The 16,963-nt window shown below is 43.7% G+C and overlaps 2 protein-coding genes across 3 annotated transcripts in view; one reads left to right on the top strand and one right to left on the bottom strand.

Moving 5' to 3' along the window:
• The window catches only part of chmp1a (charged multivesicular body protein 1A), a 385,704-nt gene that overhangs the window by 306,342 nt on the left and 62,399 nt on the right, over positions 1 to 16,963 (bottom strand). The gene's annotated exons all lie outside the window — the stretch shown is intronic.
• The window catches only part of LOC122775801 (liprin-beta-1-like), a 34,986-nt gene that overhangs the window by 3,351 nt on the left and 14,672 nt on the right, over positions 1 to 16,963 (top strand). Inside the window, exons 2-3 of the mRNA XM_044035990.1 lie at positions 10,133 to 10,240; positions 14,030 to 14,238. Coding sequence (XP_043891925.1) covers positions 10,159 to 10,240; positions 14,030 to 14,238 — 291 coding nt within the window. The 5' untranslated portion in view covers positions 10,133 to 10,158. The remainder of the gene's footprint in view (positions 1 to 10,132; positions 10,241 to 14,029; positions 14,239 to 16,963) is intronic.

Here is a 16,963-nt window from a genome sequence, read left to right as displayed (position 1 = left end):
ATGTGACTGCTTCTTTTTTTTCTTTTGGTTAACAAATTTAACTGAGAGCTTGAGATCTCCGTCGATTCAGTATTCAATTATGTGTGTGTGTTACAGAGAGAGTGTAACTGACACACACACACACACACATGCTGCCTTTGTGGCTGTAACTGTAGCCTGTGTAACGCGATCTGTCGCTCGTCTCGTTTGTGACTGACAGGCTCCTCCTACTCTGCGTAACCTTAGTCTTCCTGTAGTCACGGTGCTAGTTTTCCGGAAGTTTCTGCACCTCACTGTTGTTGTTGTGTCCCGGTCTACACACACACACACAACATGCCCCCAACCGTCCTACGCATGGTGCGTTCCATATTTATATCAGGAGTAGATTAGTAAATTAGCTTTGTGTCAATGTATTCAAACAACACTTTTTAAGAAGCAAATAAGATATAGATTTAATCAATCAAAAATATTATATTTTATTGTTTGAAAATACACTTCTTGGTGCTCCCTGATTTGTTCTCTGCACTCCCTCTCTTGTGTTCTCTGCACTCCCTCACTTGTTCTCTGCTCTCCCTGCTCTGCACTCCCTTGTTTGTTCTCTGCACTCTCTCTCTTCGTTGTTTTGTTCTGCACTCCCTCTCTTGTTCTCTGCACTCCCTTCTCCTGCTCTCCCCTTTTGTTCCTCACTTGTTCTCTGCACTCCCTCGCTTGTTCCTCACTCTTCCCTCTGCACTCCCTCTCTTGTTCTCTGCCTCCCTCTCTTGTTCTCTGCTCTCCCTCTTGTTCTTCTCTGCACTCCCTCGTTTGTTCTCTGCACTCCCTCTTCTCTGCACTCTCTCGTTTGTTCTCTGCCTCCCTCTCTGCTCTCCCTCGTTTGTTCTCTGCACTCCCTCGTTTCTGCTCTCTCTGCACTCCCTCGTTCTCTCTGCTCCCCCGCTTTGTTCTCTGCACTCCCTCACTTGTTCTCTGCTCTCCTGTTGTTCTCTGCACTCCCCTCGCTCTCACTCCCTCTCTGTTCTCTGCACTCTCCTCTTGTTCTCTGTTCACCCTTGTTTGTTCTCTGCACTCCTCATTTGTTCTCTATGCTCATGTTCTCCCTTTGTTTGTTCTCTGCACTCCCCTATCTTGTTCTCTGCCTGCTCTGCACTCCCTATCTTGTTCTCTGCTCTCCCTCGCTTACTTTGTTCTCTTGCTCCCTCTCTTGTCTCTCTCTCCTCTCTTGTGTTCTCTGCACTCCCTCACTTGTTCTCTGCACTCCCTCACTTGTTCTCCTCCCTATCTTGTTGCTCTCCCTCGATTTGTTCTCGCTCCCTTGTTCTCTGCACTCCCTCGTTTGTTCTCTGCACTCCCTCTCTTGTTCTCTGCACTCCCTCTCTCTGTTCTCTGCACTCGCACGTTCTCTGTTCTCTGCACTCCTGCTTTGTTCTCTGCACTCCTCGTTTGTTCTATGCACTCACTTGTTTGTTCTCTGCACTCCCTTTTATTCGTCTTGTATTTGGAGATCGTTTAGTCTTTTATTTTCTTCCCTTAGTCGCCCTGACTTTCTTCATTCTGTCTCCGTTTCTGTGATATTGTATAAAATGTAACTAACACTTGTCCGAATTATGCGTTATTTAACAAAATGAAAGTTTCAGCGTCTTCTTCTTCCCGAGTTTTTGGTGTTGCAAAACTACATCGTTTTGTGTGGAATCTACGGAAGAGACCATCTTAAAAAAACGACAAAGAAAAAGATTGTTAAGGGATTAGTTTGGATTCAGGCCTTGGAGAAAGATCCCATTGAATTCCAGTTGTTTCACACACTTTATCATTCATGAATAATGCAACAAGTGCAAAGTATTTAGATTTTTTCCTACATGTGAATACTTCCATTGCTTCATTTGACAAAGAAATCACATAAAAACTGGAAAAAAATGTGCTTGGTTTGTGGACAATAATAATGCGGAGGCCAACGATCTGAGCTGCCTTGATTCGCTGATGTGGCTGTTCCTCCCATGATGCTTTGCTGTGTCGCCTCATCATCATCAACACATGGCAGAATGAGTCCACTCTCTGTCTAAACGCTCACCGCAGCTCCTGTCGCTGGGTTTTTTGGTCGATCTCGGCCGTCACATGAGGTTGTGTTTGTCTTTAATATGCGTGTGTGTGTGTTTATTAAGAGGCGCCGACGTGTTGTTTTGATAACCCCGGCTCACAGTCACTGTGCTGACGCTGGTCTTTGTCTTCACTGCTGCTTTTCTCTGCCTGAGGCTACTTCATGACTCGAGAATGAGGCGGAATGTAAAATCTGCACTATGACGTCTTATGGACTGAAACAAATGCGTTTAAAAAGTGGTGGTGAAGTGGTAGTGTGAAGTACTTTTAAAGGGGAACTTTAAAAAAGAAAAGATAGAAAAGATAAATGAAAATAAATCAAACTAGGACAAGCTCGTTCAAATACCATTGCTGCGAAATCGCCAAATTTGCCAAAGATTTGCTGTTCAACCCAAGATGGTGGACTGTAATTTTTTCTTCACCCCGACCTTCTACGCATGTGTACCATTTTTCATGCATGTACGATAATTGTGCTGTTCAGGAACATCCAATTTTCGACGTACATTCCCCCCGAACCACTTTCAGACGTAAATTTTCACCAGTTCTGATCCGGTCATAGAAATCTGTGAGTTTTGGGGCGTGGGAAAGGCCTAAAAAAACGTGATTCATTTGGCTGAAAAATAAGAATAATAATGACTCCTTGTATTTCAACAGGGACAAGTAACTAGGACAAGTTTGTTCAAATACCATTGGTCCAAAATCACCCAAAAACAGCCGTTCAACCCAAGATGGCGGCCTTCCTGTAAGACTTACGGCAAAGTCCTCATTGACTTTTTGGACCGTCCTGACATGATAAACATGTGTACCAACCTTCGGTCATGTGTGTGAAACTTAAATTTAAGTTCAATTTCATTTCATTTTTCAATGAGCTTTTTAGCCGAGTTTCTGACCTCTGACCTCTCTGTGTGTTTATAGCACAGTCTGTGTTTATAAAGGTTGCACACGGCTTTGTATGACATGTTTGTTGCTGGCTGCGTGCTAACATCTCCCCCCATCACTGTTGCACATGGCGATGTGTAAATGTGTGTGAGTGCCATGCAACACTAGCTTGTCAAAGTGATTTCACTATGCCCGTATGTACTTGCGTACTTTTAGTACACCTAGAGTACATACTCACCAAGTACAGAGTACACAAGTATGATCTCTTCAATTGGAACAGCAGCTACTTCCTTGTTAAGATAAGTCCTTTATTTACGTTTACATTGTTACAGCAGCAAGACAGTAAAGATAAAGATAATAAATAGTAAACATACATTACCAAAAAAGAAAATTTCAACATAAGACGATATTAACACTCAAAATAGAATGCAGAATGTACATTATAGACAGCAGAATATAAACAGTATGTAAGTAAGTATATATAGTATATTGTCTACTGGTTGAATGGTGGGTGGCGCCAAGTGCTTAAGCCTCATTACTGCCACCTACAGTGTTGATGAATGAACATGAAATACTTTTAATAAATGCGTATATATTTTTATTATTTTCACATTTTAAATATTAACTTCACTTATTAATTTATTTGTATTAAAATATACAGAACCATGTGGAAAATAGATATATTACAGCGGTGTATAGTAGTATATATATATATGTATGTTACATATATGTACACATTATATTTAAATACAGATGCAAAATTCAAAGTTAAAATAAATAAAACTTTAATAATTTAAACTGTCAGGTCAAAACATTTCCATTAAAAACAAATCTATGGATCACTACGAGCATGTAATGACAGCGACGTCATGATGTCATCAGGACAGGCCGAGGTAGCGCTGCTCTGTGTCGGGCACAGTGAGCACCAGCGTCCGCAGAGGCGGAGCTTATCACCTCCGACAAACGTCGCTGCCAAACTATAAATACGTCAGATCTTAATACACAAACCACATGTTTGAATTCTAAACGCCTCAAATGATCTTAAAACTGTGTTCCAGGACAAAGAAAGAGGTTTATATTTGTATTATCTGCTGCTATGTTCCGCCAAAATGCATTCTGGGATACATGGCTTTCCCAAGTACGCTCAAGTCACCACCCGATGTATACTTGTTAAAATGGGCGGAGCGAGAACACTTCCTGGTTTGAGAACCGTCCTCGCTGCTCACGTACTTGAGAATTGGAACAGAACTTGGACTGAGGATGATGACGTTTTCACAAGTACAGGAGTACACAAGTACACACAAGTACACACAAGTACACACAAGTACACACAAGTATGGATATTGAGAAACAGCCAATCATTTTGTTGTTAAGGTGGAAGCTAAATATAAACCTGGAAATACAAAACGAACCACTGAAATTTCATCAGATGATGACAACACTTAATATTAACTCCACCGAACATCTGAAGTTCTCTGATCTGGTTTTCTGAAGACAAAAAAATAAATCATTAAAACGGGATCATTTTGTTCTGATTGGTTGAAAAACGTAAATGTTTGAATGATGTTGATGTTGGGTTCTTGATGTTTTTGACCAATAAGGCGGTTGAGAGAGAGATCCTGTCACATCGATGTCAACTGGTGAAGAATCTGGGGTTTCTTGTTGGCTTGGCTGTACACACACACACACACACATGCACACACACACACACGCGCACACACACACACACACACACACACACACACAACACACACACAAACTAAAACCTCTTACCTAACCGAATCTCGTCTTTGGTCCCTGTGAGGATGACAGGTCCTGACAAGGTCGGTGTATAACACAAAAGATCCTGCTAAGACAAAGCTAAGACACACACACACACACACACACACACACACACACACACACACACACACACACACACAGTAGAGCCTCTGGCAGTTGACACTAATCCAAACAGGCTGAGTGAACAAACGCACCAGTAGCTGTTTTTGTGTTTTTCCTGCGTTAATATTTAAGCTGTGCAGCTCCACACACACACACACACACACACACACACTGATGATGTGGGAACACTATCGTTTTTCCCATCGTCCAAAAAACAATGACGACGCTTAATATTTAACGCGCCGTGACCACGACCCCCAACTCTGAGCTACTGATTACTTCTGTGTCGTGACCTTTTGAAAACATGAAAACACCCACTTTAACGTTTATTCTCCTGAATGTACACAGATTTCTTCAGTGTCGTATATGAGGGTATTATGTGATATTGATGGTTAATCTCTGTGGTTGTTGTTGTTGTTGTTGTGTCACAGTCAGTGAGAGAGAAACTAAATCATTAAATACTGTTTTGGATTTTGTCAGACGTAATGTTTGAAGGGTTAGTTTTAGGTGTTTTTAGGGTGATCATTACAGCAAATGTTAAAAGTGAGTCATTCTTCTTCTACAGTTTTTAATCTGTTAATCTGAACTGTAACCAGGACTGCACACAGTCGGGATAGGACCCTCGCAAGTGTCCCCCACACATGTCAACACATGCCGAAGTCTTAGGGCTTCCTGTTTCGTGACAAATGGTCGAAATTCACAGAAAAAACTGCAGAGTGTTGTTTTGAATCTGCAAAACCTTTCAAGGACTTTTCACCTTGTTTTATCGTTTGCTCATTTACGTAGGGTGCAAAATCACCAAAATGGACGCCATAGTTCCAAATGGCTGGTCTCTGTGCAGGTTTTTGTTTTTTTCGTCTGTGAATGTGCAGCTCGTTTCTCCGTCTGCATCGTCATGGTGCATTTTGACACCCGTTGGCCACCTTAGGATCTGGATCCTGCATCCCGCGAGATGAGGACTGAGGTGCAAATGGCCGACTTCCTGTTAACTTGAGGCCATGGTTACAGTGGACTTTTTTGTTCGCCTTGGTCTATAACATCTTCCCACCAAGTTTCAGGAAATTCAGTGGAGCTCAATTTTGCCTCTGTTTTCACGTGGGGGGAGGGGCTGTTGAGCCCTTGAGCAACGCACGGGTCCGGGAACTATGCCAATATCGCATTTTCACCTGACCTCCATGCAAAGTTTATAATAATAATCATTATGATGATGATGATGATGATGATGATTAGCACAGAGGAGTCTGACTCTACAAGAATGTAGTCGTACTGGACGGCAGCCAGGTGTCGGTGTACGGACGCTGTGACGACGGGGAAACCTGTCTCTCTCCCTGCAGGCTGTGGCCGTTAAAGCAACAGTTTCTGGGGGGTTTTGTTTGTTTTTTTGAGGCGTGGTTTTCTGAAGAAACAGACACATAGTCCGTGTTGACTGTGCTGGGACATGTGAGCGCCCCCCCCCTGCACTGCTGGGTCCTGCATCTTGTGCTTAGAAGCTCTTCAACTGAAAATATATATTTTTAAAGCAAAAAAAACTGCAAGTGTGGATATAAAAAGGTGATTTCAGTCTATTTTCTCATTTTTATGACAAGAACATCACAGTTATTTTGGTCAGAAAGTAAGTTTTCATTCACCTATATTAAAAATAATGTGATCAAATTAAGTAAATATAATAATAAAACCTAATAAAAGGCTATCCTAATAACATTTGCATATAAAAACACCTCGATAGAAAAAAATAATCCTTTTTGAATCCAGATTAAATCAATTTTTTATAGCTTTTTTAGTTTCCAAACACTAAGTCACAAAATAGCACATTTGAACATAGTGGATCAACAACTCATCTGTGCTGTGATGTGAAAATCGCACATTTTCTCAATGGGGTTTGGTGCAGGAGAGTGAGCAGTTCACAAATTTCAGTTCCTAGTTATTAATATTATTAGGATAGCCTTTTATTAGGTTATGTAACATATATACATATATATATATACACATATATATATATATATATATGTGTATATATATATATACATGTATATGTGTGTATATATATATATGTGTGTATATATATATATATATATATATATATATATATATATATATATATATATGTGTGTGTATATATATATATATATATATATATATATATATATATATATATATACGTATATATATTCAATCAGATCCAGTTTTGGGTAGAAATTACAATCATTCTGGGTCTGGCGTATAAGAAACCTCCTGCTGTGTGTTGTGTTCACACAGGTGCAAGAGATGTGTTGATAAGATGTGACTGTTTGTTTTTACCAACCGACACGTTCACATTTTAAAAACTCTTTAGAACCGACTCGAACCTTCACTGCGCCTGAAGTTATTAACAAATAGAGCAAAAATCGTGCAGTTCATCGTGGTGATGGTGATGAAAGCTGCTGGTTTTTTTCTTAATCATTCAGGGAAAAAGTCAAATGTGCCTCGGACTGCAGAGCTGTGGATTTAAAGCTCTACAGTGAGTGGATTATCCCACTTAAATAGGTGTTTGTGTAGGGTGTGTGTGTGTGTGTGTGTGTGTAGGACGGTGCTGATCCGCAGTGCTGTCAGCACTGCTGCTTTGTAAAAACAGGGGGGCGTGGCTGACCTGTCATCACATGACGACAGGCCCAAATAGCAGGTTTAACAGTGAGGCGGCCGGAAACACGTTTTTAAAAATCCTTGTAATCTGGGAAAAATTGAGATGCTCGACTTTTTGTGTAAAAGTCAGGAGCTGCTGGTCTACTGCTGCCTCGTGTGGTATGTTTGTGTAACTGAGGTAAATATGAACAAAGTATGATGTATAGAGACTGACACGCTGATATATATTATATATATATATATATATATATATACCAATTACTACACATTACAGTTTTTGTTCCCACAATCACGATAAATGCTGCTATGTCACTAGTTTTAAAAATCCAATTTCTCCTTAACTTAAGTGTAGTTGAATAAAGGAATAATTAGAGTGCCTGCTCTGCAACGCACACCACTGAGAACTCCCTAGTAACTCCTCCCACAGTTTTGAGAAAAAAAACCCACACATCCTATAACAAAACGTGCGCTTTGGTCGAGAATCGTGTGCTATGACTTTTCTAAGCATTTTCATTAACCATGGCGACAAAAATGAAAACAAACACAAATGAATGGGAAACGCTCACAACTCGGCCCAATTTGGAGCCTCACAGTGTCGTCATACTTTAACGTAGAGACGTGGTTGAAACTTTAAACGGGTCACAAGACCTGGGACTTTTCTCACCCAAGTCAAATCACAACAAAAGTTTTGTGCTTCTTTTGGACCTTTTCAGATTTTATATTGAGTGTGTATTGCGTGGCACACTCCTGAAGAAAATAATCACAAAACTCTTTAAACAAACTCTTCTCTTACCCACAATTCCCAATTTACACAGATATAAAAACGTTGCTGTGTGTTGTTTTCATTGTCATATGACTGAAAATCACCTGCACAGAGAGTTGTGGTCAAACCTCCCATTCACCGTGTTAAAACTCAGCTTTTCAAAGAATCAAGACGATTTCTCTGTCAGTTCACAGCTGTTTTTCATGAATTTAAATGTGGGAGTTCCTTGGACAGTTAGCAACAGGTGTTTGGAAGGAGGGAGGGGGAGGGGCTTATGAGTCAGTTTCTCCAAGTTTTAAAGGTTAGTTCCACAAAAATACCACTTTGTCTAAATACTTTTAAAGTTTTAAAGAAGATGATAATGTTATTATTCCCGTCTCTGTCTTGACTCAGGATCAGTCAACAGTGAGACGGGCGGGTGTAACTGCTGCAGGAAACAGGTCACACATTGTCACGTTTGACAAACTTGTTTTTCTGGTGCGTCTGTTTCTGCAACAGCCAGAGAAACCTGGAGGAGGCTAAATCAATGCCATTTAACCATTAACCCTTTGCTCTATCGTGGGAGTATTGACGCTCCCAGATCCCGTCTCTCTTTCTTTAAATCAGATGTGTAAACCACATGTGCTTTAACACATCATGTCATCATGTGTGTGTGTGTGTGTGTGTGACACTGGGCCTAACACTAAATTATCATTAACGTGGTTTAAGGGGAAAGAAACTCTTTCACTGTGAGACGTTTCTGCTCCAGAGGAATAATCCTGGATTACAGGAAGACGCACACACACACACACAACCGCACACTTCATTCTTCCTCTGTCTCACCCTCAAACACACACACAGGTTTGTCCTGCTCATCTTCTCAGGAAGCTACTTTGACTTCCACTCATTTGAAGCCCCTTAATCAGTTAATCCCTTACCTTAACTTAACCACAATTCAAATCTGAGCCCTAAATTTAACCAGTTCCGAATGAGAGGAAATGAGGTTCTGCCTCATTAGGACCATGTTTTTGGTCTACTGGTCAGTGACTGTGCCAGAAGACAACACACACACACACACACACACACACACACACACACACACACACACAAGCCTGAGACTGACACAATCTCTAGAAAATGGGGCAATTCAACAGATAATCCGAAAATACAACATGATACTTAACTGTGAAATAAGTCATTAAAAACATGTTTAATACTTAATATCTTGCTTTCAAATGTCATTTAATGACGTTTCTGTCACTGTTAATAAATCGACCATAGAGAAAATCTGTGATTTCACACAGGAGTCGTTTATCCACCGCGTCTCCGTCACTACGTTCAAATGTGTCGTCTTGCGACTTCGGGGCTTTAAAATCCCTCAGTGACACAAACCTGCCACACGAGGCAGCAGCAGACCAGAAAACGCTGGTTTTCTCTATGGACAAGGACACTTGCACAAACAGGCTTGTGTCACATGTTATGTTGCTTAATGATCGGCCTACACACACACACACACATTGTTCTGTGAAGGTCTACACGGCTGTTGACTCGTCTGAATGGTTCCTGTCACTCTTTGTCTCACTAAGACTAATACAGAGTCATTTATAATCACACACACACAATCATGGGAGCAGCAGACTCTATCGCCTGGTTTCCAGTAAAATGCATTTCAAGTTTTAACAGAATTTCCATTTTTTTGCTAAAGAAAAATGTGCATTTATCTGCGTTTGCTGCAACTCATGATTGTTTTTTTATAAAATGTCAGAAAACCATGGCTTGTGTATTAAAAGTGTTTTTAATACACAACAACAAACGAGTGACTCGTTAAGCAGTTGTTTTCATTAGAAGGGTTAAAAGGTCAAGGTCAGGTCACATTTGGTAAAAACCAATGTAGATTTTGAATTCACAAAGACTTGTTGTCGCTTTCTCGTTCTTCAGCACGCTGCAAAAACCCCCGAGGCCCGATGCTTCCCGCCATCACCATGGAAACAGAGGCCAGTCACATGCTGGAGGCGGCGCTGGAGCAGATGGACGACATCATTGCAGGTAGGAGAGACGTGTCCACAAACATGGACATGGAGGTTAAATGGACACTCTGAAGGCGTGAATGTGAGAGTGAATGGTTGCTTGTCTTTATTTGGGGCGGGAACTATTCCACCATCAAACATTGTGACCTCGCATTTCGCCCTATGTCGGCAGGGATTGGCACCAGCAGCCACCGCGACCCTTACCTACCTTACCTTACCTTACCTACCTTAACCTTACCTTACCTTACCTTACCTTACCTTACCTTACCTGCCTACCTAACCTACCCCTTACCTTACCTTACCTACCTACCTGCCTTACCTTTACCTTACCTTTACCTACCTACCTGCCTACCTTACCTTACCTTACCTTACCTTACCTTACCTACACCAGCCACCTTACCTCCTACTGTACTACCTTACCTTACCTTACCCACCACCTACCTCACCACCACCTTACCACCTGTACACCACCTACCTACCTTGTACCTTACCTTACCCTTACCAAATTCACCCTACCTTACCTACCTACCTTGCATACCTTACCTGCCTACCTTACCCACCTTACCCACCCACCTACCTCCTGCCTTACCCACCTTGCACCTTACCTTTCACCTACCCACCTACCTAACCTAACCTACCCACCTACCTACCCACCTACCTACCTTACCTTACCCTTACCTTACCCACCTTACCCACCTACCTACCCACTGCACCTTATACTCCCTTGGCCTTACCTACCCACCTACCTTGCCTGCCTGCCTACCTGCCCACCTTACCTACCTACCCACCTACCCACCTTACCTTACCCACCTTACCCACTCACTCCACCTTACCTGCCCACCAACCACCCACCTACCTACCTGCCTACCTTACCTTACCTTACCTACCTACCTTACCTTACCCTAATCTCTACCTTACCCACCCACCCAACCCTAATCTTATTCCTTACCTTTTACCTACCTTTACCTTACCTACCTAACCTTACCTTACCTGCATCTACACCCACCACCCACCAACCCTTACCCTACCCACCTTACCCACCACCCACCCCACCACCCACCACCACCTTACCCACCCACCCAACCTTACCTTACTCCACCTTACCTTACCCACCTACCCAACCTTACCTTTACCCTTACCCACCTTACCTTACTCCTACCTACCCACCCAAATTTCACCTTACCCTACCTTAACATACCCCACCCACCACCACCCACCCACCCACCCACCCACCCACCACCTAACCCACCTTACCTACCTACCTTACCTTACCTTACCTTACCTACCCACCCACCCACCCACCTTACCTTACCCACCTTACCTACCCACCCACCTACCCAACCCACCCTACCTTACCCACTCCAAATTCCACCACCCACCCACCACCCACCCACCCACCCACCACCCACTCCACCTACCTTACCTTACCTTACTCCACTTCACCTACCTACCTACCTACCCACCCACCTACCCACCTACCTACCCACCCACCTACCCACCCACCTAACCTTACCCACCTTACCTTACCTTTACCCACCCACCTTACCCACCCACCCACCCACCCACCCACCCACCCACCCACCCACCCAACTCCACCCACCACCCACCCACCCCACCTCACCCTACCCACCCACCTACCCACCCACCTACCCACCCACCTACCCACCTTACCTTACCCACCCACCTTACCCACCCACCTTTCACTCCCACCTTACCTACCCACCTAACCCACCTTACCTACCCACCCACCTACCCACCCACCCACCCTTACTTACTCACCTTACCTACCCAAATTCACCCACCCACCCACCCACCTACCCACTCCATCTTACCCACCCAACCCACCCACCCACCCACCCACCTACCCACCTACCCACCCACCCACCCACCTACCCACCCACCTTACCCACCCACCCACCCACCCACCCACCCACCCAACCACCCACCCACCTACCCACCCAATCTTTACCCACCTTTACCCACTTACCCACCCACCCACCTACCCAAATTCCACCCACCCACCCACCCACCCTTTTACCTACCCCACCTTACCCACCCCACCCTACCTACCCACCCACCCCACCCACTTCCCACCTTACCCACCCACCCACCCAACCCACCCACTCCACCTACCTACCCAATCTTAATCTTACCCACCCACCCACCCACCCAAATCTAACCCACCCACCCACCCACCCACCCACCCACCCACCTTACCCACCCACCCTCTACCCACCTACCCAAATTCACCTACCCACCCACCTACCCACCTACCCACCCACCCAACTTCAATCTCAATCTCACCCTCACCCACCCACCCACCTACCTACCCACCTACCCACCTACCTACCTACCTACCTCCTTACCTTACCTTACCTTACCGACCGACCGACCGACCTAACCTACCTACAAACACTCCAACCAATTAATCTTTGCTTACCTACTGAACTATCTACCGACCTACCTACCTATCTAACCGACCTACCTACCCACACAACAGTGTCTGTCTCTATATTTTCACACCAGTTGCAGCCCATCAATAGAGGGCGTCGCCCCACCTGTCTGTCTCACATAGGGCAGGAAGATGGAAATCCCATAAAATATCTATTTCTAAAAAACAGGAAGATGGAAATACATGAGCTGTACATCGTGTTGTGATGTAGTTCAGAACATGAACATGAGCGTGAAGTCCTCTCTGCTCTGTCGTCTCACATAAACCCTGTGACCTCCTCTGTTCCGGCTCTCAGCGACCACAAATAGAAATGCATTAAAAATTCCATTTACGATAACATCAGCCAATCACTGACATGAAAATCAGAGGCACTTATCAACGGAATTTAGATCCGTCCGCCGCTCGTTCTGCTGCGTTCCACGCTCAAACATTTGGGGTCTGGTGGGAGCGACAGTGGAGGCTCTTTAATGTTCTGCCCTTTGACCTCTGCCCTCATTCATTAAGGTTTCTATACACAGCTCAAATATGTCAGCTTGTTAGCTTTGGTTTGTTGTCTGCAAAAAAGTCTGAAAACGTTTAGAGAAACCAGAAAATATTCACATTTAAGAAGCTAAAACACAAAGAGAACGTAAAAGATATAGTTTAATAGTTTAATGATGGAAACATTCAGAACTTTGTATAGAACAGTGTGTACCTACCTAACCAACTGACCTAACCTACCTAACTTATCTACCTACCTACCTACCCTATTAATATCGTTAATATTGTTTAACAATAATAATAATCTTGTGTGGTGTTTTGTGTCCAACTGTCAGTCACACTAAAATGTACCTGACTTAATCATTTATGGCACTTTTCCGCTATGATGGCTCCGCCCACGTTGAGGAGATACTATAGTAATGGAAAACGACGTGACTGATACCAGAGGGTGGAGCCGTATAGAAGCAACATTATTTTCCTCCCGATGTGAACATGATTCACAGAATCCACCTCATATTCTATGACAGCAGAGTCACCCCCTGCTGGATATTCAGTATATTCATGTTTCCCAATTTGCTTCACCAGCAAAACAATATACTGTTGACAAAGAAGAGACTGAGAGCAAGAAGAGAATGAAAGTATAAATGGGGTGAAAAGCTCTTTGGATGTAAAGTGTCTCAGAGTGTATCCAGATGTGTGTGTGTGTGTGTGTGTGTGTGTGTGTCGTACAGTTGCCAGGGAAATGGTCCAGGTGACACATGGACCATTTAGACACACGAGTCTCACTGGACTCAGTCAGGACTTGGTTTAGGTTGCGTCGCAGTCACATTTTTCAGATTTGAATGACTGGTGTCAATGATCACTGTGTTCCTCCAGGGTCTAAAGCAGCGGCGGGGGAGTTCTGCAACAGCGTGTACGACCTGGGTTCTCCCGTCAGTGTCGGCCCGCTGCACGTCGTCCACTTAGCTGAGGAGCTCAAACTGGCTCTGGAGCTCCAGCCCAACCAGGAGGAGCGAGACGGCCTGAGAGCTCAGTTACACGCCGACACGGCTCGGACTCTGATGGACTGGCTGCAGAGCGGAAACGTGAGTGTCAGCGTCCAGGTTCTGTTCTCTCTGATAGTTCTGGGTTCTCGTCCATCAGTATCTCCATATCACGATAATGGAGTGTTTTTGTTTAATAATTAACCCTTTTTTTTAATATTGCGATAATATCGGCATATCGTAAATATTGTGATACTGTTATCTGACTTAAATATCGCAATAATATCCTAGCGTGACTTAAATATCGCGATAATATCGTCTATAATATCATTTTGGCTCATTGGGACACAGGAGCTGCTGGTCCACTGCTGCCTCGTGTGGTCAGTTTAGGCCACTATGGTAAATGGAAGCACTAAATAAGACTTTCAAACTTCGAGCATTTTCTTTATTATTTGACAAAGCAGCTGTGTGTGTAACTTGGATGGAGGCTACAGTGTAGAGAGGAGGACTTGGGACGCGTGCCATTAAGCTTCCCCGGGGACGCTCTTACAACTCCACTGTTATCAACTTCCTGAGTTTCCTCCCTCCTTGTTACGCCGTCTCTCACGGCTTCACTACGTCTCCTCATCCTCACTTTACTCCACGCTGTGACTGTGAGAGCTGACATCACTCACAGCTGCAGTCTTACACTCTGTCACCTGCTCAGGTAAAGTCTAATTAACTCACACTTTTGTGTCTCTGCTGGTTTGCTGCGTTCTTCTCTTTTTTATTATAGAGAGTTGCTGTGGTTGTCTGCTGCTGCTGCTGCTGCTGCTGAATTCACTGCTGCTGCTGCTGCTGCTTTGTTCTGTTGCATGAGAGTGTTTTGTCCTGCAGAGGGCGCTGTTTTCTGTCCACACACACACCAGTGTGGTGTTTTACGGCTCAGGCAACTGAGACAGTTGAGGTTGAAAAGGGGAGGAACTGGGTCCTGGCTTGAGTTCAGTTGCTTTGTTTCAACAGCAGATGTCTCACATGTTGCACACACGGACTCCCCTCTCCTCCCTCCCTCTCCCTCTCCCTCCCTCTCTCTGCCTTTCTCCTTCTTCTTTCTTGAGAAGTGTCTCGAACCAGTTGAAAACATTACGTCTCGTTTGATTTAAACTCTTGTGCGTGTGTGCGTGTGTGCGTGTGTGTCAGATGAGTGCTAATGTTGATGTTTGGAGTTTCCTGCTGAACACTTGCAGCGTTTACACTAAATAAGGTTTTACTCTGTACAGTTCCTGCACGGCTCGGCTCTGCTCAGTTTGTTATGGTTTTCCATGACTATAGTACAACGTGGGTGGAGTCGTCATAGTAACTAGTGACGTGTGAAACAGTTGTTTTGGGTGAAACTGAGTCGTTCACAGGTTACAGTCACTGAAGTGAATTACCACTGAACGCGGGGCTTTGTTAGACGTTCAGGATTTTTAAGTCTTTTTAACTTTAATCTACAGTTCACATTTGTTGTGTCAGACGTCGCACTCATGACTCTTCAGTGACGACACTCTCTGACCAATCACTGGGATTTGGAACTATAAGTAGATTTTAAAATGAAGTAGATTTTTGAACTATAAGTAGATTTTAAAATGAAGTTGATTTTTGAACTATAAGTAGATTTTGGAATTATACTGTGTAGTATAATCCTAAAATGTTGTGGATTTTAAGCTGGTGTAGATTTCTAGCAGCTGTGTATACGACCACACAGCAGAAAACCCTGAACCGTCCCTTTAAACTTAATCATCAGACAGTTTAGAAAGGGACTTTTTCTTTCTTCTGGCAGAAGAAGACGTGAGTTTGTGAGCTCGTCTCCTCGTCTCCTCGTCCTGTGTCCACCGGCGCCCCCTTCCTGTTCCTCCCTGTGCAGCATTAAAGACACTTGTGCTCGACAATTACTCTACTCTGCCCCCTGCAGGCTGCTCACCAGGGGATAGCTCACACACACACACACACACACACACACACACACACACACACAGTCTGGTTTCCATGACTTCAGAGGACATTACATTAACTCACATTTATTTTTCCACCTTAAAAAAGTGTAATAATTTATGTTATGAGGACTGGATTAAAGAAGACAAGTCGCCAAGATGTCAGTGTGTAAACATATGTAGAGGTCCCCACAACAATACACACACACACACACACACACACATACACACACACACACGTAAACACACACATGTAAACACAGGAAGCGTCACGAGTGCATTATTGTCTCCAGGAAGTTGAGACGCGCTGTGACTGCAGCTCGTGTTTCTGAGGATTTCACTTGTGAAGAGTTAAAATGTCTGTTGTTAGAGCAGTAACACACACACACACACACACACACGAAGATGATGTCATGGACACACACAGTTCAGTACATCTGTATGTGTTATTGTTTTTGTGGCTTTGAGAGGACCAAAAATCGGCGTGAGGACATTTAAGATGGTTCTCACTTTTTTAAAGGTTTTATTTGGGGGTGGGGTTAAAACCTGGTTTTAGGGTTAGAAGGGTTTGTGCGTGTGTGTGTGTTTATTATATTATTGATAATGGCTAATGTGTATCAATTGTCAAACAAACCTGTCTTTGTGAGGACCTTTTTTGTCCTTGTGAGGACATTTTGCCTGGTCCACACAACTTCTCAATCAAGTTCTCGTCACTGAAGACATGTTTGAAGATTATTCCGAGGTCAGGGTCAGGGTTAAGGTTAAGGTTAAGGTTAAGGTTAAGATTAGGATTAGGATTAGGCCAGTAGTCTCCAGGAAATGAATGTAGTGTCCTCTGAAGTCATGGTGACACAGAGAGAGTCTCTCACGTCTTC

The sequence above is a fragment of the Solea senegalensis genome, linkage group LG10 (assembly GCF_019176455.1).
Source record: "Solea senegalensis isolate Sse05_10M linkage group LG10, IFAPA_SoseM_1, whole genome shotgun sequence".
In the NCBI taxonomy this organism is placed as follows: Eukaryota; Metazoa; Chordata; class Actinopteri; order Pleuronectiformes; family Soleidae; genus Solea; species Solea senegalensis.
The sequence above is the reverse complement of the archived record's forward strand: the minus strand, read 5'-3'. Positions and strand labels throughout refer to the sequence as shown.